Consider the following 22,836-nt stretch of genomic DNA (forward strand, 5'->3'; position numbering starts at 1 on the left):
GCCGAACCCTACGCTTCTCTAGTGAGAGACTAGAGCCAGATATTTAGGACACACATTGACACTGTAGTTTAAGGCTTACAAAGCTCTTTTCTCAGAACAACCCACTGAGGTATATAGTCCAAGTATTATTTATTATTCCCATTTCACAGGTTAGAGAACTGAGGTTCAAATAGGCTAAGAGACTTACCCATGGTCACATGGTGTTTAAGGGCAGGAATTTGGCCCCAGGTCTCCTGACTCCAAACCCAGCCCTTTTGACCACACTGCAGCTCCTCTCAGGTCACTGTCAGTTTATGCTGGAATGTGTACTCACAATTTTGTATCCTGCATTTGAAAAATATTTTCCTATCATTTCTCTGTTTGTTGTTTCCACTTATACACCCTTCTTGTCTACTACAGGTTGTATTTACTCATTCTGAATAAGCTTCTAATGGCATCATTTTGCTCCATTTCAGAATGCTCCTGACTTGCCAGGTATCTGGCGAAGAACAGATGTGCACCTGGAAAACCCAGAGTATCATACCAGATGGTATTTCAAGTATTTCTTAGGACAAGGTAAGGATATTTCTTTAGAAAAACGGACATTTGAGCTGACTCAAGACAAAAAAAAGGCTTTGATGTTATAATTTATGTAAATCTGTAGTGTATGCAGAGATTAAATTCACTTGATCAGTTTGGTGCATTTGAAACTTAATTTAGAACACTGTCTTCAAGTGTAAAGATGACTTTTTACAATTAAAGGTTCATTTCAGAATTGCAGAGAGGAAAAGACCATTTATGTGAATCTTAACCAGTTATTTTTGCACTAGAAATGAAGGGGTAAAAGGTAGATTGAGTACTTGGAAAGGCAGGTTGGAAATTCACTGTGTTGGAAAAAGACTTAAAGAATCCACAGAATTGAGTACCACATGTAGTGTAGCATATTCTGTATGTGCTTTGTGCATTGTATCTCCTTGATAAATAGTAAACAGAATGCTCAACAAGATTGTAGATGGGAATGGGTGAAGGAGGTCATGTGAAGCAGAAGCTGGCACTAGTGAGGGGCATGTGTGAATGCAGAGGAAGAGCCTATGTGGGGGGCTGAGATTAATGAGAGAGAGAGTAGGAAAGGAAAAATCATCAGAAGGCCAGAAAGATTAGAAGACCAGAAAAAGGGAGAGGATATAGCTGGCTGCTTAGGGATGTTCCTTTAATTCTTTCATGTCCCCAGGGTGCTGTTTTGGGCATAAAGTAGTAGCTGGTTACATATTCTCTTAATACTCTGAAGAAATCAACAATTTAAGAAATGACTTAACTTCCTGCCAGAGAACAGATTGCAAACACAGAACCAGACTCTATGAGTCACTAACTCCCCATTGGCTATCAAATACAGTAGAAAAATCTATTCTCTGGTGGTCAAAACATAGTATGGCTCCAGGCTTTCTACCAGTCCAGCCTTCACACAGAACTTCCATTCTGTGTTCCTGCCACAATGGACTACATTCCATCCCCCTTTTCTTGTCCTGCTCTCTCATATCTCTGCCTGCACTTACACTATCCCCTCTGCTTCCTTCCTACCCACCCACCCCATTTCCAACTGTTGGAAGTCTCTCCCTGCCTTTAAACAGTGACTTGGATGCCTCCTCCTCCATGAAGCCTTCCCTGACACCCCTGTCTCTACAAAATAGAAGTTATCTCCCCCCACTTCATTTCTCAAACCTGAATCTCTGCTTTGCCCTTATCTCACTGCTTTGTGTCATGCCAGTTATTTGTGCCTTTCCTGGTTGATTGAATTATAAGTTCCTAGAGAGAAAAGTTTATGTTGTATTTGGCTTTGTGCCTTGAACCTTATTTATGCTTAATAAACATTTCTTGAATTGAAATTGTTTTATGGCAAGATTTGAATAAGAATTACACAGAATGAGAAGGCCTGAATGGGTCAGGCTTTCCATGCTCCATGAAGAGATCCCAGGTCTATTGAAGAACTAAAGATACATGAAAGATTAAATATCAGGAGAAGAGGATATACTGCAAATCTGATACCTGCCTGCAAAGAATGTATTGAAGGTGTCATCAAGGTTTGGAGGACACTCATAGTTGCTCAACTTTCTACAGAGAAAGTTGAATATTTTTAATTTGTGAGAAAATCGGACCAGTAGAAACAAAATAATTAAAAATGCAATGGAGTAGTAAAGAGATTAGAATAATGGATAGATTAAAAATGAAAGAGGCAGGGAGGGTGCTACAGTGGGGTAAGCAAAGGATGGCTAGCCCAAGGCCTGACCTCTGAGCCCAACTCTGCCACCAACCAGATTTGTAACCGTAACCTCTCTTCGTCTCATTTCTTCATTTATAAGTGACCTAATCCCTTTTAGATTTAAAAAAATTGTGATTTCAATTAATTTTCTTGCCAGATAAAGGATAATTCAAAGTTGGGGAAAAAAGATAGAAAACTTGTGGTAAAAGAAGTTAGCACAAAACTTGCCTTCTCCTGATGTTTGACAGCATTCAGGTATGAAGAGAGCAGATTGGTTTGGGGGTAAGTCTTGATTTGCAGGATGCTGGAATAAGAAAGAGGAATGAAAGAGCAAATTGTAATTCTGCAATTCCTAATACATTTCTTTTCCAGTTCATCAGAATTACGTTGGCACTGATATAGAGAAGAGCCCTTTCTTTCTGTCTGTAGCACTTTCTGACCAGAACAATCAACGTGTCCCTCAATACCGGGCAATTCTCTGGCGAAAAACAGTAAGTACCAAAAAATGGTTGAAGTCTAAGTTCCATCCTCAGTTTTATGGTATTTTTCAAAGTTTGACTTCTTATGTTTATGCAATAAGTATTTATTGAATGCCTCTATGTGCAAAACACACAAACAAAACTCATGCTATTAGAATCAGATTAAGTCAGAATGGCTCAGATAGGGACTTCAGCACCTTTGTGCAAAGACCTTTGACCCCTCTTATGAGACAGTGTTGCCTAGAACTGGAATTCAGTTGTGGACTACTGTTTCTAATCTTTGTGAGGCTGGTACAGCTGGTAGCTATCTCACACAGTCTAGAAATGAAGAAGCATAGTCTTAGAATTGGAAATAATCTCTGAGGCCATTCCATTGATTTTGCAGATGAGAACACTGAGAACCAGACCTCATGGGCTCTAGGGGATTGATTGTTGTATGAGACACAGGGAGAAGAAGAAGAGAACATGAGAGGATTTACTGTTACTGTCTGCAAGGCATGGTGCTAAGAACTGGGAGTACAAATATAAGCAAGCCTGTCCAGCCCTGCCCTTAAGAAGTTTAGATTCTAGTGGAGAAAAGCAACAAGAAAAGGGATGGTGGAAGTGGGCGGCATTGGTGGTAGGCAAGCATCAGCATGGTGTGGGGGTCTGGGCCCTGGACAAATAAGGCAAAGGATCACTTATCAGAGTTGGAGAGGCCAATGTCACAGAGCTCCTGGGTTCCAGCAAGATAAGGTAAAAACTCACCTTTCCAACAAGTTTCCATGGTAGGAGGGAGGTGCAGATGACAGCCAGAGAGAAAATGGCATTGTTCTTAGTGTATGTCAGTGAAACTGGCAGCTTATTAGAGTAAAATTGTCTCTGATGAAGCTACCCATCAGAAAATGATGTCAGTTCGTCAATGGAAAAGACTTATTGAATAATCACAGTGAATCAGCTTAGATATGATTAGATTCCTAAGGAACAGGAAGTTGATAAATGAAATGAATATGACTACGAGATGTAGCTGGATCCCCCTCCCAAGACACACATGAAAATTAGTCCCCATTATTTATAAAGTATGCAGGTAGTTATCTGTCACTTACTTGAATTTTAACCATATTTATGCAGTCAGAACAGTTGCATACATGTAGTTGTTAAAATTCAAGTTGGTAACACATAATTGCATGCAATTTTTTATCTTGATCTCTTTGGAAACAAGTTATATTTCAAAGATAAAGAATATTAGACCTGAAAGAAACCTTAGTGATCATCTGATCAAATTGTTTAGCTATTTCAGGGAATTGTGATCATATTTTCGTGGGCACTCCTTTCACCAGTACAGATCACAGTTATCCAAACCTTCTCATTCTCATTCATTGTAACTCTTGTCCACATCCTTCTATAAAATCTCTGTGAAAGATCATCTCTCCAGCACACTAGAGGCCTTCCTTTGGATCTATTAGTATTTCACAGTTAACAGTGAGACTCTCCAGGCTGTTATCCCTCACTTTCATTACATGACCTATTCATCATTTCTTCTAGTCATAAATGTCCTTGATGCTGTGTTTTATGTCACTTCTCATCCCAAAGTCATCATCGACATGTTTTGTAGATTGTTCACACCCACCAAACGTCTACAAATCGCCCTTTGGGCACCTGCAGTTTTGATTCTTGTGAAGTTGTTGTGTTCCTTGGTTTGCCACCATGTAGCACCAGTATTAAAAAGATGGGCTTTTGTGACAGAGTAGCTTTCACTGAAAATGCTTGCAATTTCTCTAAAGTAGTTCAGCCAGTTCCGTTCTTCCTGAAGTAGGGCAGAAATGGAGGTCATGGAGTTGAGGAGGTTGCTAGGTCTTCATCACGAATACTGAAATCCCTGAGGATGAGGGCAAGGAGATTGTGTGATTCAGGTACGGAAGGCATTACAGGTGCAAGAAGAATAAATTGAAGATCGGTAAATAATAACAACTAGCATGGGATAGAGTGGTATAAGCTGATTACATGAGCCTCAGAAGAGGAAGTAGAGGCCTGGACCTTGATTAGGAAGCAAAGACTATTCCCACCCCTCCTGGCTTTGTGAGTGAGGGAAAGGGGGGTGGGGAGTAGATTTAATGTAAAGAGAGAATAACCTCCAATAGAAAGAGTTACCGAGGATGTGGTAAGCTCAGAGGAGAAAGAAATGTACATTAAATCAAGAAATTGGATGTTATGTTGGTTGAAAAGTTTGCAGGTGTGGGAGACTTACTGAGAGTTCCTTGGGTATTCCCAAGGACAGAACTGAATGAGCTAGCCTGGGGTGAATTGGATTGGAGATGGCCTGAGGAAAAAATGGGATTGATAAGCATAAAGGTGAGAGGATAAAAGAAGGTAGTATTGGCATGCTGCTTGAACCTAAGGCAGTTAGACTGGTTAATCAGGCTTAGAGAGCCAGTGCAATAGGAGGCTAAGGTCTCTTGGTAAAAGTAACTGACAGAGGTAATGGGTAAATTGGTAAAACTGTGTTCGTCCTTCATTGCTGAAGAAGACCATGCCATCAGAGAAACGATGACATGACTTGCATTTGACTTTGTTTTGAGTGAACGAGGGCAGTGAAGTGCCACCACTTCAGTGAAGGTCACCAGCCTCACTTCTCCTCCAGAGCCATCTGAATCCAGTGACCAGATATTCATCAGGATGACTAGAGATGACCCAGGATGAGGCAGTTGGGGTTAAGTGACTTGCCCAAGGTCACACAGCTAGTGAGTGCCAAGTGTCTGAGGTGAGATTTGAACTCAGGTCCTCCTGACTCCTGCACTGGTGCTCTATCCACTGCACCACCTAGCTGCCCCAAGTTGGTAAAACTAAGTAACAGAGGAATTAGAGTTAATCTACATCAGAAATAGTCATAGAATTTCGAACTTTTGCCTGGCTACCACAGTGGTTCTTCAAAAAACGAACTATTAAGTGAACCCGCAATGTGCTATATAAGTGGGAGCTACTATTATTATTTTTCTCTCTTTACTCAACTCATTTTTGCCCTAGCTCACCTATTTATTATGTGTCTTTGTTTTTCTAATGAGATTCTAAGCCCCTTGAGAGGAGTCTGATTCTTAAAAAACTTGGTAGATGCTCAATAAATTGCTTTTTGAACTGAATCTTAGCATGCAAAAGAGAAGAGGAAAAAAATTGTATTGTTGAGTGCTTGCTCCTTGCAAAGCATAAGAAGGTAGTGATAGGTCTAAAAGACACGCATAATTGTGGAAACTTTGGGGAAGTCATAGGTAATGGAAGACTTCTTTTCAGAATTGTTTTAAATATCAGCATGGGGAGTGAGCTGCCCAGGGACTCCCAATCAATCAGTGAGAAAATGAAGGCTTAGAAGCAGAAATGATAACAGCATGAACAAGCTGTTGGAGAAGTGCTCTTGGGCCTTGCGCTCACTCTCACAGCTGAATCCTTCAAGGTATTTAAGGGTTGCTTGAGCAAACTCCTTAGTGGCAATTTTCTGTGAAATGTGGAGGGGAAGCTAAAATGAAGGTGATAATGACACTCACACTGAACCTTTCTTTGCTTGTCCTGAGTTTGTTTATTAGGTCTTGTCTACATACCAAGGCCCCTTGAGCAGCTTTGCCAGATGTCAAAGCACCTATGGGCTTTATTTCTCTGCAGGGTTGCATTTAATTTAATCTTTATTCTGACAAGGAAAACATGACAGTTCTTTGTTTATCACTTAACAGGGGAGAGACCTTATTTGCCCTTCTGAGAGTTTTTTGCTTTCCCTCTTTCCCTTCTCTCCTTGTGGCCCAGCTAAAATTTAAAAAAAAAAGAAAGAAAAGGGAAAAAAATCATCCAGTAGTATGAGAGTGATAACCTGCATAATTATTCCACAGTATGAGTATCAGAAATTGTCATAACTCAAGGGAAGCACTGATACACAAGCAGAGAGCACTGTGCAGCACAATGCCAAGATTAGGAGGGTGGAATGTGAACATAATTCTGGGAGATCATAACAGTGTTTCTAGCCACTCTGTACAGCTGGTCTATGTAACAGAGGAAGAGGCAATACACCCCTTGCTGATGTATGAAACACCGGCCTCTTACAATTTTCCCACCCAGTGTGACTGCTGCTTGTCCATCTCAGACCTTCCCTAGCTCATCTTCCTCCTCCCACCCCTAAAGCATTGATGGCCTCCACTGCTAATGTCCTTCACCTTTTTCCCTCTCAGAAATCTCACACCTTCTCGTGATTTCAGTTACCACGTCTTCATATGAAGCCCAAATCTCTACATCTGCCTATGATCTCTCATTGTCATCCAGTCTTGCATTTCCACTTGCCCACTGAATATCTCCAGTAAGATATTCCTTTAGCATCTCAAACTCAAAATATCAAAAACAGAACATCTTCTTTCTTAAATCTGCCCCCTCCTCACAACTTGCCTGTTTCTGTCAGTAGTGCCACCATCCTCCCATAATCCTATGCTCTCTTTGGCTCCTCCTGCTCTCTCACCCTCAGCATCCAGTATGTTGCCAAGTCCTATTGATTCCACCTTTGCAATATTACTCCTTCCTCTCTATTTCACTGTTATCACCCTCCTTCCAGATTTTACTAACTATCCTCTGGACTGTTGTAATAACTTCCTAACTTTTTTCTCTGTCTCTACTTTCTTCCCTTTCTAATCCATATGTCATATAAAACAATCATACTTCAATCCAGTAGACCTTTATTGAACAGCTACTATATACAGGACACTACAACATAAAGCTAAAAATTAAAGTTACTGTTCACAAGGAGCTTAAATTCTGTCAGAAAATACAACATGTACCCAGGTAAGCAAATATAAAATTGATTCAAAGTAACTCCGAAGGTAGACAACAATAATAACTGAGAAAATCAAGAAAAGCCTCTTGTGGACAATCACAACTGAGCCATGTGTTGAAGGAAGTTAGAGAGTCTGAGAAGCAAAGATGAGGAAGAAGTGAACTGGTCCATTTTAAGACATGGGACATCCTGTGTAAAGACACAGAGATGGAATGTCTTACCTGGGGAGCATCTGGTTTGACATGAGCAGAAAGTGCAAATAGGGGAGTAATAGAAAATAGGACTGGAAAGGTAGTTGGGAGCTGTATTGTTGAAGACCTACAAATGCCAGTCTCCGAATTTTGTATTTTGTCCTAGACATGACAGGGAGTTAATGAAGGCTTTTTTTGGTGGGAAAATGAAGTGGTTGGATCTATGTTTTAGGAATATTGGTTTGGTAGCTGTAGGATGGTTTGGAGAGGAGAGAGGCTATTGGTGGAGGAGACCAGTTAACAGGTTATTAAAATAGACTAGATCAGGGGTGATGAAGATCATGCAAGTGAAGAGAAAATTTTGTATACAAAAGATACTATGAAGGTAGAAGTAATAAGACTTGGCAACTAACTGGATGGGTGGAGGAAGTGCTGAGGGAGGAGGGAGAGTTACGGATGACTCCAAGGTTGTGAACTTGCTTGACTGGAAGGATGGTGATACTTCAACAAAAGTAGGTAAGTTTGGAGGAGGAATAGTTTGGGAGGAAGTGTGATGAATTCCATTTTGGAAATGTTGAACTTGAGGTACCAACAGGACATCTCCAGATGTCCAGCAGGGAGTTAATTATATGGGAGCAGAGATCAAGAGGTAGACTGGAGCTGAATGTATGTAGTTGAGAGTCATCTCAAATGGTTGTTACTTTGTTGAATCTGTGCCCCTGTAGATCATGAAGTCTTTCTAACCCAACTCTTCATTTTATAGTTGGGGAAACTGAGACCCAGAGTAGAGAAGAATCTTATCCAAAGTTACAGCTAGGAAGAACTGAGCACTGCAAAGCTGATACTTGAACTCAAGGCATTGTGTCACTGCTGTGTTCAGCCACCTCCTTGGTTTTCTGTTGCACAGAATAAAACACAAACTCTTAGTCCAGGTGCCTCTTCCTAGGAGAAATTTTTCCTAATTCTTATAGTTATTAACTCAGCCTCCCTCCTCCAGTTATCTTGCAGGTATTAATCTCCCAGGTGTCCAGGGAAGGCTTTAATAATGGTTTTTGTCTTTTGTTTCCCCTTCATGTTCCCATAATAAGTTCTTCTTGTTTCTACTGGCATTTAGGCACCTCCATGGCTTTGCTCTGCCTTACTCATACTTAATTCACACTGTTCTTCTTCACATCTACTTTACTTTTTAAGCCCAACTGACTACATACCCTGCCCTTTCTACTTTCAGACATTCGAGTGGGCTCCCCTCCCCCATCCCAAACTGGAATCACACATCCTCCTCTTACCTCAGGTGCCTCCTCCTCCATGAACCCTCTCAACTGGCAATAATCTCTTCTTCCTCAGATTTTCCAGGGATACTTTGACTCACTCTCTTCTTTGCTAATCACATCAACCTTGTATTTTACTTATTTGCATACAGATACATCTTCCCCTATTATATTGAGGGCAAGAACTGTGCCATTTGAATATGGGAGCTTAATCACTGTTTATTGAATTGAATTGAATTGAAATTTGAAGAGTCACAGTAACTACAGTGGTTTGAGGCCTCCAGTGGTAGTTTTCCTTGGGTGTTTGTTCTTGGGGCCTACTAGAAGTTCTTCCTTGAGTCTCATTGTTGCCCTCTTAACGTATGACATGCTTTTGCTGATGCATTGCTAAATTGCCTCCAGCTTTGCAACCAGGAAGCACCTGGGCAGAGGCTGTGATAAGAGTTGGTATTTTCACCTTCAGAAAAAGCTGTTTACTTGCTCAGCACCTTCCAAGACTACATCTATCCTTGAAAGTTATTTGTTGTCAGGGACCAGTAATGTGACACATAGAATGTGAAGATATGAAACGTAAAATGTGAGCATTAGAAGAAACATTGGAAATCATTTAGTCGTAGGATCACAGAATTTTCGAAATGGAAGGGTCTTGGAGGTCATGTAGTTCAGCACTTTGCCTTCACAAATGAGAAAACAGGACCACAAAAATGAAATGACTTGTCAAAGATTACAGAGACAGTTAAGTGGCAGAGCTTCTTGAAAATAGGTCTTTCTGCTCCAGAACCATTATCTTTTCACCACATGATGCTGCCTTTTCCTTCCTCTTGATTTTATAGATGATTAAATTGAGAATGAGAGATGCTGACATGACCAAATCAAACACTGATGTCTCAGTTGCTGCCACCACCAATATATCCTTTCACAGAACCTCAGAGGCCATTACAGGCCAATTCAGACCTGACCAAAAGTAATTTCTACACTGTCTCCAACAAGTGGTCATCCATCCATAGCTCAGAATCTAAAGAGGGGAAACTCACTGCCCTCCAAAGCAACTTATTCCACTTGTTCCACTGCTACTTCTTTCTGCCTTCTGATGCCAAGACGTTAGGAAGCTTCTCTACTAAAAGAGGAAATCCTCAACTTACATCAACTATTGTACTCCCAGATTTGTTGATGGCCATGACTCCAGAGATCTTTTTAGACCTTGATTATAATGTGCTTTCTGTAATGGGGCTGATCAGGGGCTACTCCTGATCAGCCCCATTATACTTGCAAATCTAAACTCGACAAGATAACTATAATTTTGCTCTAGAGAGTTATATAATGGTAACCTTTGGCATATAGATTAACTACAGGGAAATTCTTAGTAATGAACATTCTAATACATTCTATGTAAGAAAAATAGAATCCTTAGCCATATTTCTAAACATATTAGGAATTCAGTTTTTCTTGTAAAGTGGAGTACAATTACTTCTTTTAGACCCAATTAAACATACCAACACAGAGGCCTTGCAGCTACTAGGAGAGACGGTAAAAGGAGGTAGAACATAAGAAGAATAGGACTCAGCCTCCACTTTCCTATTTAACTCAGGTTAAAGGAAGGCTGTTAGCAAAGCCAAGAAGCTGCTTCCTCATAGAACAGAAAGCAGCTCCTAGAAGTGACTTTTTGTTACCCGCCAGAAAAAAGGAAAAAGGGACTGGAAGAAAGGTCAAGAACCAAACTGCCAAAGTTGTGCATAATACTCCTGGTCAAACTAGGTCACATGCTGTTAGGCACATGTTCCACAGTTATGACCCAAAGCTATACCTCTGCCCCACTTTAAAACTGATAGTGCCTTTTCTTGCCAGCTCAGCTACTAGAAGGAGACAGTTTGGAACAAGTGAAGTCTGGCAAAATTATATGGAGAGAAAATCACTTCTCTGTCTAGTTCACTTGGATAAGTGGAATCATGTTGTTGAATCAAGGAAGTCCTATTTCTTTTGAAGATGGTAATTCATTGCCTCTCTCCCTTGATCCCTTAGGGAACATTCCTGTATTGACTGGAGCCTGGTAGAGGAGGAACAGGTATTTCTACGAGCTCTTTTCCATAGCTACAGGATAGTAGTTCCTAGCCATGATCTTAGCAAGGAGAGCAAAGCTGGGAGCCCTCTATAACAAAGCTGAACAAGTCTAATCCCTCTTCCATGTGACAGCCCTTCAAATACTTGACTATAGCAGTCACATCCTTTCTTTAGAACATAGAATGCTGGAACAGGAATAGATCTTAGCCTTTCATTTTGTAGAAGAGAAAATAATTTGAGAGAGGTAGCCATTTGTCGTCCACTAGTATATAGGGGTATAAGTCTTACTCTTAAGTCCAATGCTCTTTTCATTATACCATACTGTGAACTGGGAGGCTACTGAGATAGTCACTAATTAATCTCAAATCCAATGCACATTATTTTCAGCATGGAGACCAAAATATTCCATTAAGTAGTCAAATATTACATGTAAATAAATACCTGCATTTATGACATTGTCAGGGTGGTACAATAGACACAGAAACCACCTTCCTTCCTTCTACCTATTTTCCTTATACCCAGACTCTTCCAGGCTGAGATGCCCTAATATTCCCCACCCTGTGGGTTCTGCTGCTAGCTTTCTCCTGGTCAACACCAGGTTCACCAGCACCATCACCCCAAGCTAGAATTGAGGAGAGTGGGTTTTTCAAGTCTTTACTTCTGGGGTTGAGGAATTGACTTTAGAGTTCAGTGTTGGAGACGAGAACCTTGTCAATAAAGTTACTATGATTGAAGAAATCACATTTGACATTATTGTCATTTCTTCTCAAGAGTCAGTGACTGCAGTCCCAGGTCCTGAGAGAAAATGCAGCATGGCAGTCAAATCAAAGTGAAACAAGGCTCTCTGTCCCCTAGAGCTGGAGCCTATATCCAGGGACCTCTCTAAGAGAGTTGTAAACTTCAAATCAAACCCCTTTGTGTAGCATTGAACATGGAAAATGAATTTTAAAAATTCCCCTCTAAATAGAATTGGGTATCATCAACTTGAGTGTCATATTATTTTATGGCTTGTTCTGGAAGGAAAGGAGGAAGGGAAGGAGACGGAGGGGGATGAGGGGGGGGAGAGAAAAGAAAGAAACAAAGGAAAGAAAAAAAGAAATTTATTTTGCTATGAAAATAGATTTAGAGCAGGAAGGGACTTTGGAGGTCATCTAGTCCAATCTCCTCATTTTTCAGATGAAGAACCTGAGACCCAGAAACTTAAATGACTTGCCTCAGGGTCATGGAGGCAGTGAGTGGCAGAATCAAGATTCAAACCCAGGTCCTCAGACTTCAAATTCTTTCCCTACACTCTACAGCCTCTCATATATAGAGGGAATTTACTTCTTTATAATCTTTTTTTTTTTATATTTAGGTATTTTTACCCTTTTTATACGTTTCAAATCTCTATTATGCCTGTTGCTTTAGGAGGTATTACTATGTGTGAAACCGAGGCTTATCCCATATCTTTCTCCCTGTCTTGTTTGCTCCTGCCTATGGTTGCTGGATCCCTTTCTGCCCTTATTTTGCATAATGTTACCTATGGACCAAACCATCCATATTATGCACATAAAGCTCATCCTGGTCTCTTAAATCAATGATTTTCAAATTGGGAGCTTGCTTAGAGATCAACTTAATCCAGATTGAGTGTGATCAGCCAATAGGAGGGTGGGAAAACTAGGTGAATCCTACCCTCTCTTCAGGAGCCAATTGCAGGACTCATTTTTCCAATACAACCACACTTAGCCTTGTCCCTCCTCCCTACTCACATATTGCCAACCCAAATTCAAACTTTAATTATCTCACACCTGGACTATTGCAATATCATACTAGGTATTCTACTTGTCTCAAATCTTCCCCCTCTCCAAGTCTATGCTCCACACAGCTCAGTCATTTTCCTTAAGCGCAGATCCAAACATGTTACTGCCCTTCTCAATAAACCCCAGCAGCTCCCTAGTGACTTTAGGATCAAATAATTCATTCTTATCCTTTGTTAATTCTATTTCTGTTGATTTTATAGTATACAGAATTATTAGTGCATGTGTTTAATTTTTAACAAATAAATATACATATATGCAGGGAGGGGAAGACGCTCAAATGTTTTTACTGATAGGGGTTATAATCAAAAAGGTTTGGAGATCCTGCCTAGATCCAGCGTGACCATTTGTTGCTGGGACACCTAGAGCTCTGTTCTTATATTGCACTTGGTTGGGGTGAATTGCCTCCTGTTAGTTTCTTATTGCTTCCATTCTGAAATGTGATGTCATAATAATAATTATATTACCTCATGTGAGTTCTTTTAAAAATAAATATGACACTGTATTGAACGAATCAAGACGTTAAGCAGTAAACATTTTGGTAACATTCAGAATAACCTACCTCATGAGTAGTGCTATTAAGTTAATTTTATTGTTATTTTTTGCTATTAATTTTGTGACTTACAAAAGAGTTCTTTTACAGCTTTAATTTTTAATTCAGCAGCAGCAGCAGCAGCATCTGAAAAGCCATTTTTGCTTATTGTCACCATAAAGACCCAGTTGTAATAACCTTCTTAGCTTTGTCCTCATGACTCTTAGTGTGGCCACCAGATGGCAGCATGAGGCTTTTCCCAAAGCAATCTGCCTTCCTTAAAACCCCGTCAGAGGCTCTACTTGTTTGGATTCTTCCTTTCCCAGGGTGCTCTTTTAAGTGGCAATCATGAAGACCAGGGAAGGATGGATTACTTCTTCTAATCAAGCAACTAATAAAAAAACTTAACTAGATCTGATTGCTAAGTTTCCCTCTAGTTCTAAAATTCTGTCTGCCTTACTTTCATTAAATGGTTGTTGTCCTTCGGTCTCGAAGAGGACCAAAATGACGTCATCATGATAAAGTGAAGTTTCGGTGTGTCTGACTGTGGCTGATGAGACCAGTACAAGCTCGGATTGCTCTACTACAGGTTGGGAACAGATAGTCCGTGTGAACATTTGGGGTGGATATCCCAAATTTGCGCATCTTACATTTTCTTTGTGCTGTTTCAATTCTGTTTTGCTCAAAGAGCACAGCACCTTTTCTGATGTGGGCACGCCATTCTGAGCAGTCCTGTGCCAGTGTCTCCCATGTTGCACAGTCAGATCCAAAGTTCTTGAGAGAGACCTTGAGAGTGTCCTTGTATCGTTTCTTCTGGTCACCCTGTGATTGTCTGCCCCATGCAAGTTCTCCATAAAATAATCTTCTTGGCAAGCGTACATTTTGCATTTGAACAACATGGCCAGCCCATCGGAGTTGCACTCTCTGAAGCATACTTTGAATACTTGGCAGTTCAGCTCGAGCAAGGACTTCAGTGTCTGGTACTTTACCATGCACGTGATCCTCAGAATCTTCCTAAGACAGTTCAAGTGGCAGAGATTCAGTTTCCTGGCATGGTGCTGGTAGACTGTCCATGTTTCAGAGGCGTACAACAATGAGGTCAACACAATGGCTCTGTAGACCTTCAGTTTGGTAGTCAGTCTAATACCTCTTCTCTCCCAAACCTTTCTTTGGAACCTCCCAAACACTGAACTAGTTCTGGCAATGCATGCATCAACCCCATTGTCAATGCGTACATCCCTGGAAAGTACACTACCAAGATAAGTGAACTTATCCGCAGCATTCAAAACTTCTCCATTTGTTGTAACTGATGGTTCCACATATGGATGGTGTAGTGGTGACTAATGGAGCACCTTTATTTTTTTGGTGCTAATTATTAGGCCAAAATTAGCACAGGCAGCAGAGAATTGATCCATACTTTGTTGCATCTCAGCTACAGAGGCTGAACTGAGTGCACAATCATCTGCAAACAGAAAATTATGCACCAACACTCCCTCCACTCTGGTCTCGGCTTGTAACCTTTTCAAATTGAAGAACTTACCATCAGTATGGTAGTTGACCTTGATGCTGTGTTCGTTGTCATTGAAAGCATTTGTCAGCATGGCTGAAAACATCATGCTAAAAAGCATGGGAGCAAGCACACAGCCCTGTTTCACTCCATTTATGAACCAAAAACTTGTGGTTCATCACACCTACTCAGTGCTGATGGAGTCACATTGATTAGTGATAAGGACATGATCCTAGAGAGATGGACTGAATACTTCCATAGTGTTCTCAACAGACCATTATCAATCAATGCTGAGGCCATTGACCATCTACCTCAGGTTAAAGTCAGTCCCTCCTTAGCTGAATTTCCAACTGAAGAAGAGGTTTTGAGGGCCATTAGGCTCCTTTCATGTGACAAAGCACCTGGTGCTGATTCTATTCCAGCTGAGATTTACAAGGTAGGGGAACCATTGCTCACACAAAAGCTGACTGAAATTTTCCAGGTTATATGGCAAGAGGAGGTTATCCCCCAGGAGGTCAAGGATGCCTCCCTCCGTTGTCCATCTCTATAAAGGTAGAGGATTGTCCTGCAACAATCACAGGGGGATCTCTTTCTTAGTCATTGCTGGCAAAGTTCTGCTAGAATCCTCCTTAATAGGCTAATCCTTCACCTGGAAGATGGTCATGTACCTGAGAGCCAGTGTGGCTTCAGAAAGGGCCGAGGAACAGTTGATATGGTGTACAGACCTCTGTTCTGCTCCTGGCATTTCTCCTGGAGTTGTCGGGCAGCAAACACCATTTGTTTGTATTTGTATCCTGATCATTTAGCACTGTGCCAGGCACATAGTAAGCACTGAATAAATGCTTTATTTATGTATGTATCCTTTAATAATCTGCATAGAGATGATATGATGGGAGAGCTGATGAGGTTACTGAGACAATACATAGAGAACAGTGCTTATGATAGAGGCTTGGGGAACATCCATAGGTAAGGGTCATGATGTGGCTAATGAGCCAGCAGAGGAGATTGAGTAGTGGTCAGATGGAGAACCAGGAAAGAAAAGTGTCATGTAGGCAAGGAACCAATAAATGGGGAGAGGTTGAACATGAGAGAGAGAGAGATGAAGGATCAGTCTGTTGGAGAAAATGGGAAGGTAGGGTAGGGAATCAAGTACCCATGTGTCTGGCACATGGCAAGAAGGGCCACCTCTTTGTCAGAGACTCGTGGAAAGAAAGAGGCAGTGGCAGATGATGTCAAGAAATTTTGAGATAAAGAGAATGGGAAAAGTGGGAACTCAAGTCACATGATCTCCATTTTCTCAAAAAAGTAAACAGTGAGGTCCTCCACTGAGAGAAAGAAGGGAGAGAAGACGTGGGGGCTTAAGTGGGAATGAGAGGATTTGATATAGCTTCTTATGAAGAGTCAGACGGAATCAGTTAAGAAAGAATAGGACTGCTTTGCTGTAGTAAGGGTCCAGTTGAGGTTGAATAACTTGAATTTGTGAGAATCAGCAAAGTTTTGAGATTTCTTCCAAGTGAATGTAGTAGCTTGGAAGTAGGATGGAAGAAGCAAATGATGGGAGTAATCTAGGGCTGAGGTTGGACAAGAGGACAAGAGAGAAAAGGAATCAAAAACAGAGGACAGTGTAGAATTGAAATGGGTTAAGATTGGAGAGGAAGGAAAGTGAAGCCAGAGATAGGCAATGATTTGAAAAAGTACCAAGGGATAGTGGGACTGTAGGTCAAAGTATAGGCCTCAGAGTGGTGAAGAATAGGGAGAGATAGAATGTTAGGTAGTTATGGGCATATCAAGGACATCAATTTCTAATTAGGGAGAGAGAATGGTGAAATCTAGTGTGACCAACTTCATCCCTGTGTGTGGGTAAGGAGGATTGAAAGTGTAGGTCATGGGATTTAAAGAGGCTGAGCAAATGGGAGGTGAGGAAGTGTGGGGAAGCATCTATGTGAATATTAAAGTCTTCTAATATAAGGACAGGAGTTGGGGAGAGGGGAAGATGGTAAGCCAGGGGCTGATTTCCTTGAGAAGGAAGGGGAAATGACCTGGCTTTTGGGTTAGAGATACAAATTTACTTGCAGCTTTCTGTGTGACTTTGGGCAAGTCATTTGTTTTTTCTAGGATTTAATTTCCTTGCTGTAAAATGAAGAGATTACACTCATCCTCTAAAGGCCCTAATCTATTGTATGAGACTTAGAGTACTGAAAGGTGAGTCTTAATAGCTTTCTTGCCCGGTGTAATCTTTATTTAAAGTGTGAGGTCTTTTCCCTTTCCTTTCTTACATGATTTTGTGACAAAATAACCAAAGTTTCTGAAGCCAGTCTTGGATTAGTGAGTGTTCAACTGTTAGAGAATAGCAGTGTGCTAGTCTACAGTCCCCAGCTAACATGCAGTCTGTATCCCTGAAAGGGTGAAAGTACCCTGTGTCAGCCACAAGCTTGTGATGTTATTTACGATGGCCAGCTCACTTTGTCTCTCCCACCTAGGCTGCTAGAAAAGTGTGTACGTTTTAAGAAACTTCAAAATTCCACCTTTTCAGTCTCACGCATGGGTATGTCAAAACCTTGACTAACTCATAACAAGGCTTTTCAGGGTGTGAAATTTCAATTAGAGGTTGACAGGGTTTCAAGACAGATTAGTGAACCATAGGCCACGTAGCATGGGGTTCCAAGATTACAGAATTAGAGAAGTGGAAGGAACCTCAGAGACCATCGACTCCAAAGGAGTCTCTACACAGAGGACTCCCCACTTCAATGTGCCAAACTGGTGGTCATTCATCATTTGTATAAAGATTTCCAAGGACAGAGGAACACATCATCTGTCAAAGCAGCCCAGTCCAGTTCTGGACAGCTCTAATTGATCAGATTTTACTAACATCAAGCCTAAATAGGCTTTTTTTTTGAAAGGGGAAAGGCAATGCAGTTGGGGTTAGGTGACTTGCCCAAGGTCACACATCTAGTTCCTATTCCTCCAAATGGTCTTCCTATAATATGAACTCAGTGCCCTTCACTATCTTGTTTTGACCCCCATTAGATGTCCTCCAATTTGCCAGTGTCCTTAAACTGTGGCACCCAGGACTGTGCTTGATACACCAGGTGAAGTCTGATGCTGGAAGCTATGTCTCTCTTAATAGAGCTTATTGTGAGCTGGGCCTGACTCAGGTCAACTCCCTGGTAATTTAGGTCTGAAATTGGAATAAAATGAGACACTCATCCATCTAACTAACAGTCAACAAAAGGAGGTGTATTTGACCATGAAAGGGAAGGGATGTTCAGAGCAGAGAAGGGACGTTCACCCAGAGTATCACCTTGATTCATCTGAGTACTGCTCTCTTGTGGCTGATATTGCTCATCCTGTTAGTCTGAGGTCAAAAGCATGTGGGAGAAGCTCCAGACTTCTTTTGTCCAGGTGACCAGGAAGCTGTAGCTATGACCTGAGTCTTAATGTCCTGAGCCAATTAAATCTGGAGGATGTTTGCAATATCTTTTAATGAACAATGAGCCTCACTTGCATGTGTGTGTATGGAGAAGAGAGAGGGGTAGGGCAAGGGTCTAGGAAGCCTTAGGATATTATTTCCACCACTTAACTGAAGACCACATTACTGACTCCTATGAGAAGATATAGAAGTGATATTGCCAGCCTGAGCGTTTTAGTCCTTTAAGCCAGTGGTCTCAATACACTTTAAAGAAAAACTAGCCTAATTTGTATGGGAATAGGAGTTAAACTATTGTTCTTACCATAATCTTCCTTCTCTACTCTGTGAAATCTTCCCATTTTGGTAAAGGCATTCTTCAAAGTGTGTTTTGATGGAAAGTGCAGAGGACCTGAATCTACGGTTAATCTTAGATTGCTTTCTTCCTTCTTTTCTTTCTTTCTTTCTTTCTTCCTTTCTTTCTTGCTTTCTTTCTCTTTCTTTCTTTCTCTCTCTCTCTTTCTTTCTTCCTTCCTTTTTCTTTCTACCTTAAACCCAGTTCACTCTGAAGATCATAGATTGGACCACAATAGGTCCCTGCCCAAGCTCTATTTAATGACTGGGTTTTTTTGGCCCTCCTGGCTTAGAGTGCACATCAATGGTAGCTGTTTCTCTTTGGAACAGCAACCCTGAGGGTCTTGCCCTCCCAGCTTGATTTTTTTTTTTTCTAATTAAAGGGGCCATCCCTTGACTACTTCTTAAACAGGCCTATTCACTGAATGGGCATTACCTCATGCTGAAAAGACCTTAACCTAAAAAGGCCAGGGTCTCCCATTGCATCCTGGGCCATCTCCAGTCATTCTGATGACTATCTGGTCACTGGATCCAGATGGCTGAGGAGGAGAAAGTGAGGCTGGTGACCTTGCACAGCCCTCCCTCACGCAAATCAGCGTCAACTGCGAGTCATGTCATCATCTCCCTGGAGTCACGGTCCTCTTCGAAAACGAAGAACAAACACAGCAACAACATTGCTGACTACTATTGAACTTTTAGTTCACTAAAAACCCCAGATCTTTTTTCAGAAAAACTGCTATATTTTTTACTTTATTTTCTTAATTTAATTTTATTTTCAGCTCTAAATTCTCTCCTTCCCACCATCTTCTTTCCCATTCACTGAGAAAGCAAAAACAAAACAAAAACATTATAAGAGAAGCTACTTTCTGATCATGCCTCCACCATATTATACTTGTGAAGTTGACTTTTTTTTGTACTTAAATGTTAAACTTTACCCTTTTCTCTATTGAATTCCATATTGTGAGATTCAACCCAATGCTCTAGCCTGTCAAATTCTTTTGGATTCTGACTATCTAGGGCATAGATAACCCCACCCTCATCCTCTGTCCCCCATATCATTGATAAAATTATTAAATAACACAGGACCAAGCATAGATCCCTGTAGAACCACACTGTACATACACTTTATGTCACATGAATATTGAATTATTAACAACTACTCTTTGAGTCTGGCCATCCAACTAGTCCTAAATCTATCTTCTCTATAAAAATAATATGAGATATCTTAGCAAAAGTTTTTCTTCAGAATCTAGGTAAACTATATCACCATCATTTTCCCGCATGTACCAGTTTAGTAATCCTTTCAAAAAAGAAAATCTAGTTTGGTGTGACCTGACAGAAGTAGAAAAAAAGAAGGAAAAGAATAGAGAGGTTCAGAGAAGGCAGTTCTAAAGAAGAGAAATCAGAGAATTCCCCAAGCAAAGGAAGAGAACAGGAAATGGAGTTGCATGGGGTGGACACGGGTCGTGCGGAGGAGAGCAGCTAGAGACCAGGAAGGTGTTGGAACAGTGCAATGGGAAGTATCACGGTGGACTGAAGGGAGCCACCTTCCTAGGGAGGTTCCTGGCTAGCAAGCTCCCTGAGATCATGATAGAAACAATGCAATATGATATGACAATAGTAACAATAATAGACAGATGGATAGATAGATGGATAGATAGACAGATAGATAAATAGATAGATAGATAGATAGATAGATAGATAGATAGATAGATAGATAGATAGATAGATGGATAGATAGATAACATTTTATAGCACCACTGTGTGCCAGGTACTGTGCTGAGCTCTTTACAAATATTATCTCAATGGATCCTTACAACTCTGTGAAGTATGTGTTATTATTTTCCCCATTTTACAAATGAGGAAATTTTGGCCAGTAGAGGTGAAATGACTTGCACAGGGTCACACAGCTAGTAAGTGTCTGAGGTCAGATTTGATCTCAGGTCTTCTTGACTCTGAAGCCCAGTGCTCTATCTACTTTGCCACCAAGCTCCTTAATAGTGATTAGGGTAGTGAGTTCATCTAGTGGTGAATAAAGTGCAGAAATTGGAATGTAGAAACTGGGGTTAGAATCCTGGGTCTTATATTTGCTAGTAGTTTAAAATTGAACAAAATCGTGCAGTTTGTGTGAACCTCAGTTTCTTCCATCTCTAAAATGGGGCTAATATTTGTACTGCACACCAGGCCTGTTGTAAGGAAAGATCTTTATAAACCTTAAAATACTATAGAACGTGAATTTTAGTTATTTTTTATGATTATTGTTGTTGCTGTCATAATTGCCACTCATGGAGGTGTGTAATTAAAGGTGCCTGTGCCTAGGTGTCACACAGCAAGCCTTTTGGAGGTGATTTCTTGTTCCTTTTTCTTTGTTGTTCCTGTAACACAACTATCACTAATAGCTGTATTGTGCTCAAGGTTAGGATGTCTGACAAAGATTTTCTTCTGAGATTCTAGATAGGGGTTTCTAATTTTAAAAAATCTTATCTCCCTGGCCCCAAATTAGCTGTGCTCTTGTGCATTAGAGCTCTCTACTCTTTTAACAGTACTAATTCTCTTTATTCATTCAAATGTTTTAATAGTGAGATATTTTACAGGTTTGCCTGTTCACTGTGAGAAGTATTAGAGGCAATATATACGTATGTGTGTTACACACATGTGTGTGTCTGTGTTTAAATCAAATCTTCATTTCAACCACATCCTTTTTTAATGGTATTTAAAACAATTTTAATATCTTTTAAATATTAATCTCTCTTTCACTGCCACCTCCAAATGAGTAAATATAAAAATAAACCCCCAGAATAAAGCCCTCACTACATAGTACAGCAAAACCAGTCCCTACACTGACCCTGTCTAAAAATATATGTCTTTCTGAATTTTAACTCAGGAGATGAGTGGTCTGTTTCAACTTCATTCTTTTGGACTCTTGCTTTATCATTATTGATCAGAGTTCTGACATCTTTGCAAGGTGTTTTTCTCTATAATGTTATCATTATATAAATTATTCTCCTAATTCTTCTTATTTGACTCTTCATTAGTTCATCGATGGCTTCTCAGGTGCCTCTAAAACTGTTGTAGGGTACTCTAACACCAAGGTGTGATATGATTGTAATGACCTTCTTTTCCCCCTGTACTGAATTGAAGACATTTTTAGTACCTATGAAGAGCTGCTGCAGAGCAGGCTTCATGGAATTGATTGAACACTCACCTGAGTTTGAAAAGCAATTGGAAGTGGAAGGAAAAAGTGGTGTGTCTAAAACGATCCTGCTCAGAACCAGGAGAACGTTTTATATAGCAACATTGTCAAGACAAACAACTTTTATAAAATTAAGAATTCTTATCAACAAAATGGCCAACCACAATTCCAAAGGAGCTATGATGAAATATGTTCCCCACCTCCTGACAGAGAGGAGATGGACTCAGGGTGAAGATGGAAACATACTTTTTGAAGAAGGCATGTGCCAATGTTTGACTCGGCATATTTGTTGCAAAGGTTTTGTTGTTGTTGTTGTTTTAATGCAGCAGAGCGGGGAGGATGGAACTGAAAAGGAGACAAAAAAAGTTTGCTAATTTAAATAAAGAAAAAAAGCTCCTGCCCAGCTGATGTCAGATTTGTGTAGAAACAAGTCAAGGTCAAGAGCCAGACCAAAGAGTAGTAGAGCTGAAAGTCTGGATAGAGGTGGGATGACCAGAGGAAAAGAGTCAAAAATCAGGAATCACAATAGGATCTAAAAGGGAGCTAGAAAGTTACAAGGTGTAGAGTTTAGGTGGTGCCGATTTAGTGCACAGCACTGGCCCAAGCCAGAACAAGTTATTTCTATTTGGACTATAGGCTCATGTTTTTGTTGTTGTTCAGTCATTTCTATCATGTCTAACTCTTCGTTACCCCATTTTGGGTTTTCTTGGCAAAGATACTGGAGAGGTTTGCCTTCTTCAGATGAGGAAGCTGAAGCAAACAGAGTTAAGTGACTTACCCAGAGTCACATAGCTAGTAAATGTCTGAGGTCAGATTTGAACTCAGGTCTTCCCAACTCAAGGCTTGGCACTCTATTCACTGTGCCACCTAGCTGCCCAACAAGAACAAATTCAGTTCGTAGCACTGACTCAAGCTAGAACAAAAGTTGTTTCTGTCTGACACACTCATTTGGGCTATGGACTCAAGTGTTTTTATGCCCTCTGTATATGACTTCCCTACCCAACACTTTCTTCTGAAGTTCCTTAAGCCAGAGAGT

General features: G+C 40.6%; 1 protein-coding gene across 6 annotated transcripts in view; it reads left to right on the top strand.

Annotated features, from left to right (window-relative positions):
* GARNL3 (GTPase activating Rap/RanGAP domain like 3) overlaps positions 1-22,836 on the top strand; it is a 227,061-nt gene that overhangs the window by 40,343 nt on the left and 163,882 nt on the right. For all 6 annotated transcript variants that reach the window (XR_011972116.1, XM_072631960.1, XM_072631962.1 and 3 more), the window contains 2 exons: positions 456-555; positions 2,609-2,727. Coding sequence is in view for 5 of the 6 variants with exons in the window: in XM_072631960.1 (XP_072488061.1) it covers positions 456-555; positions 2,609-2,727 (219 nt within the window). In the remaining variant the exon portion in view is untranslated. The remainder of the gene's footprint in view (positions 1-455; positions 556-2,608; positions 2,728-22,836) is intronic.

The sequence above is a fragment of the Notamacropus eugenii genome, chromosome 1, assembly GCF_028372415.1.
Source record: "Notamacropus eugenii isolate mMacEug1 chromosome 1, mMacEug1.pri_v2, whole genome shotgun sequence".
NCBI classification, from domain to species: Eukaryota; Metazoa; Chordata; class Mammalia; order Diprotodontia; family Macropodidae; genus Notamacropus; species Notamacropus eugenii.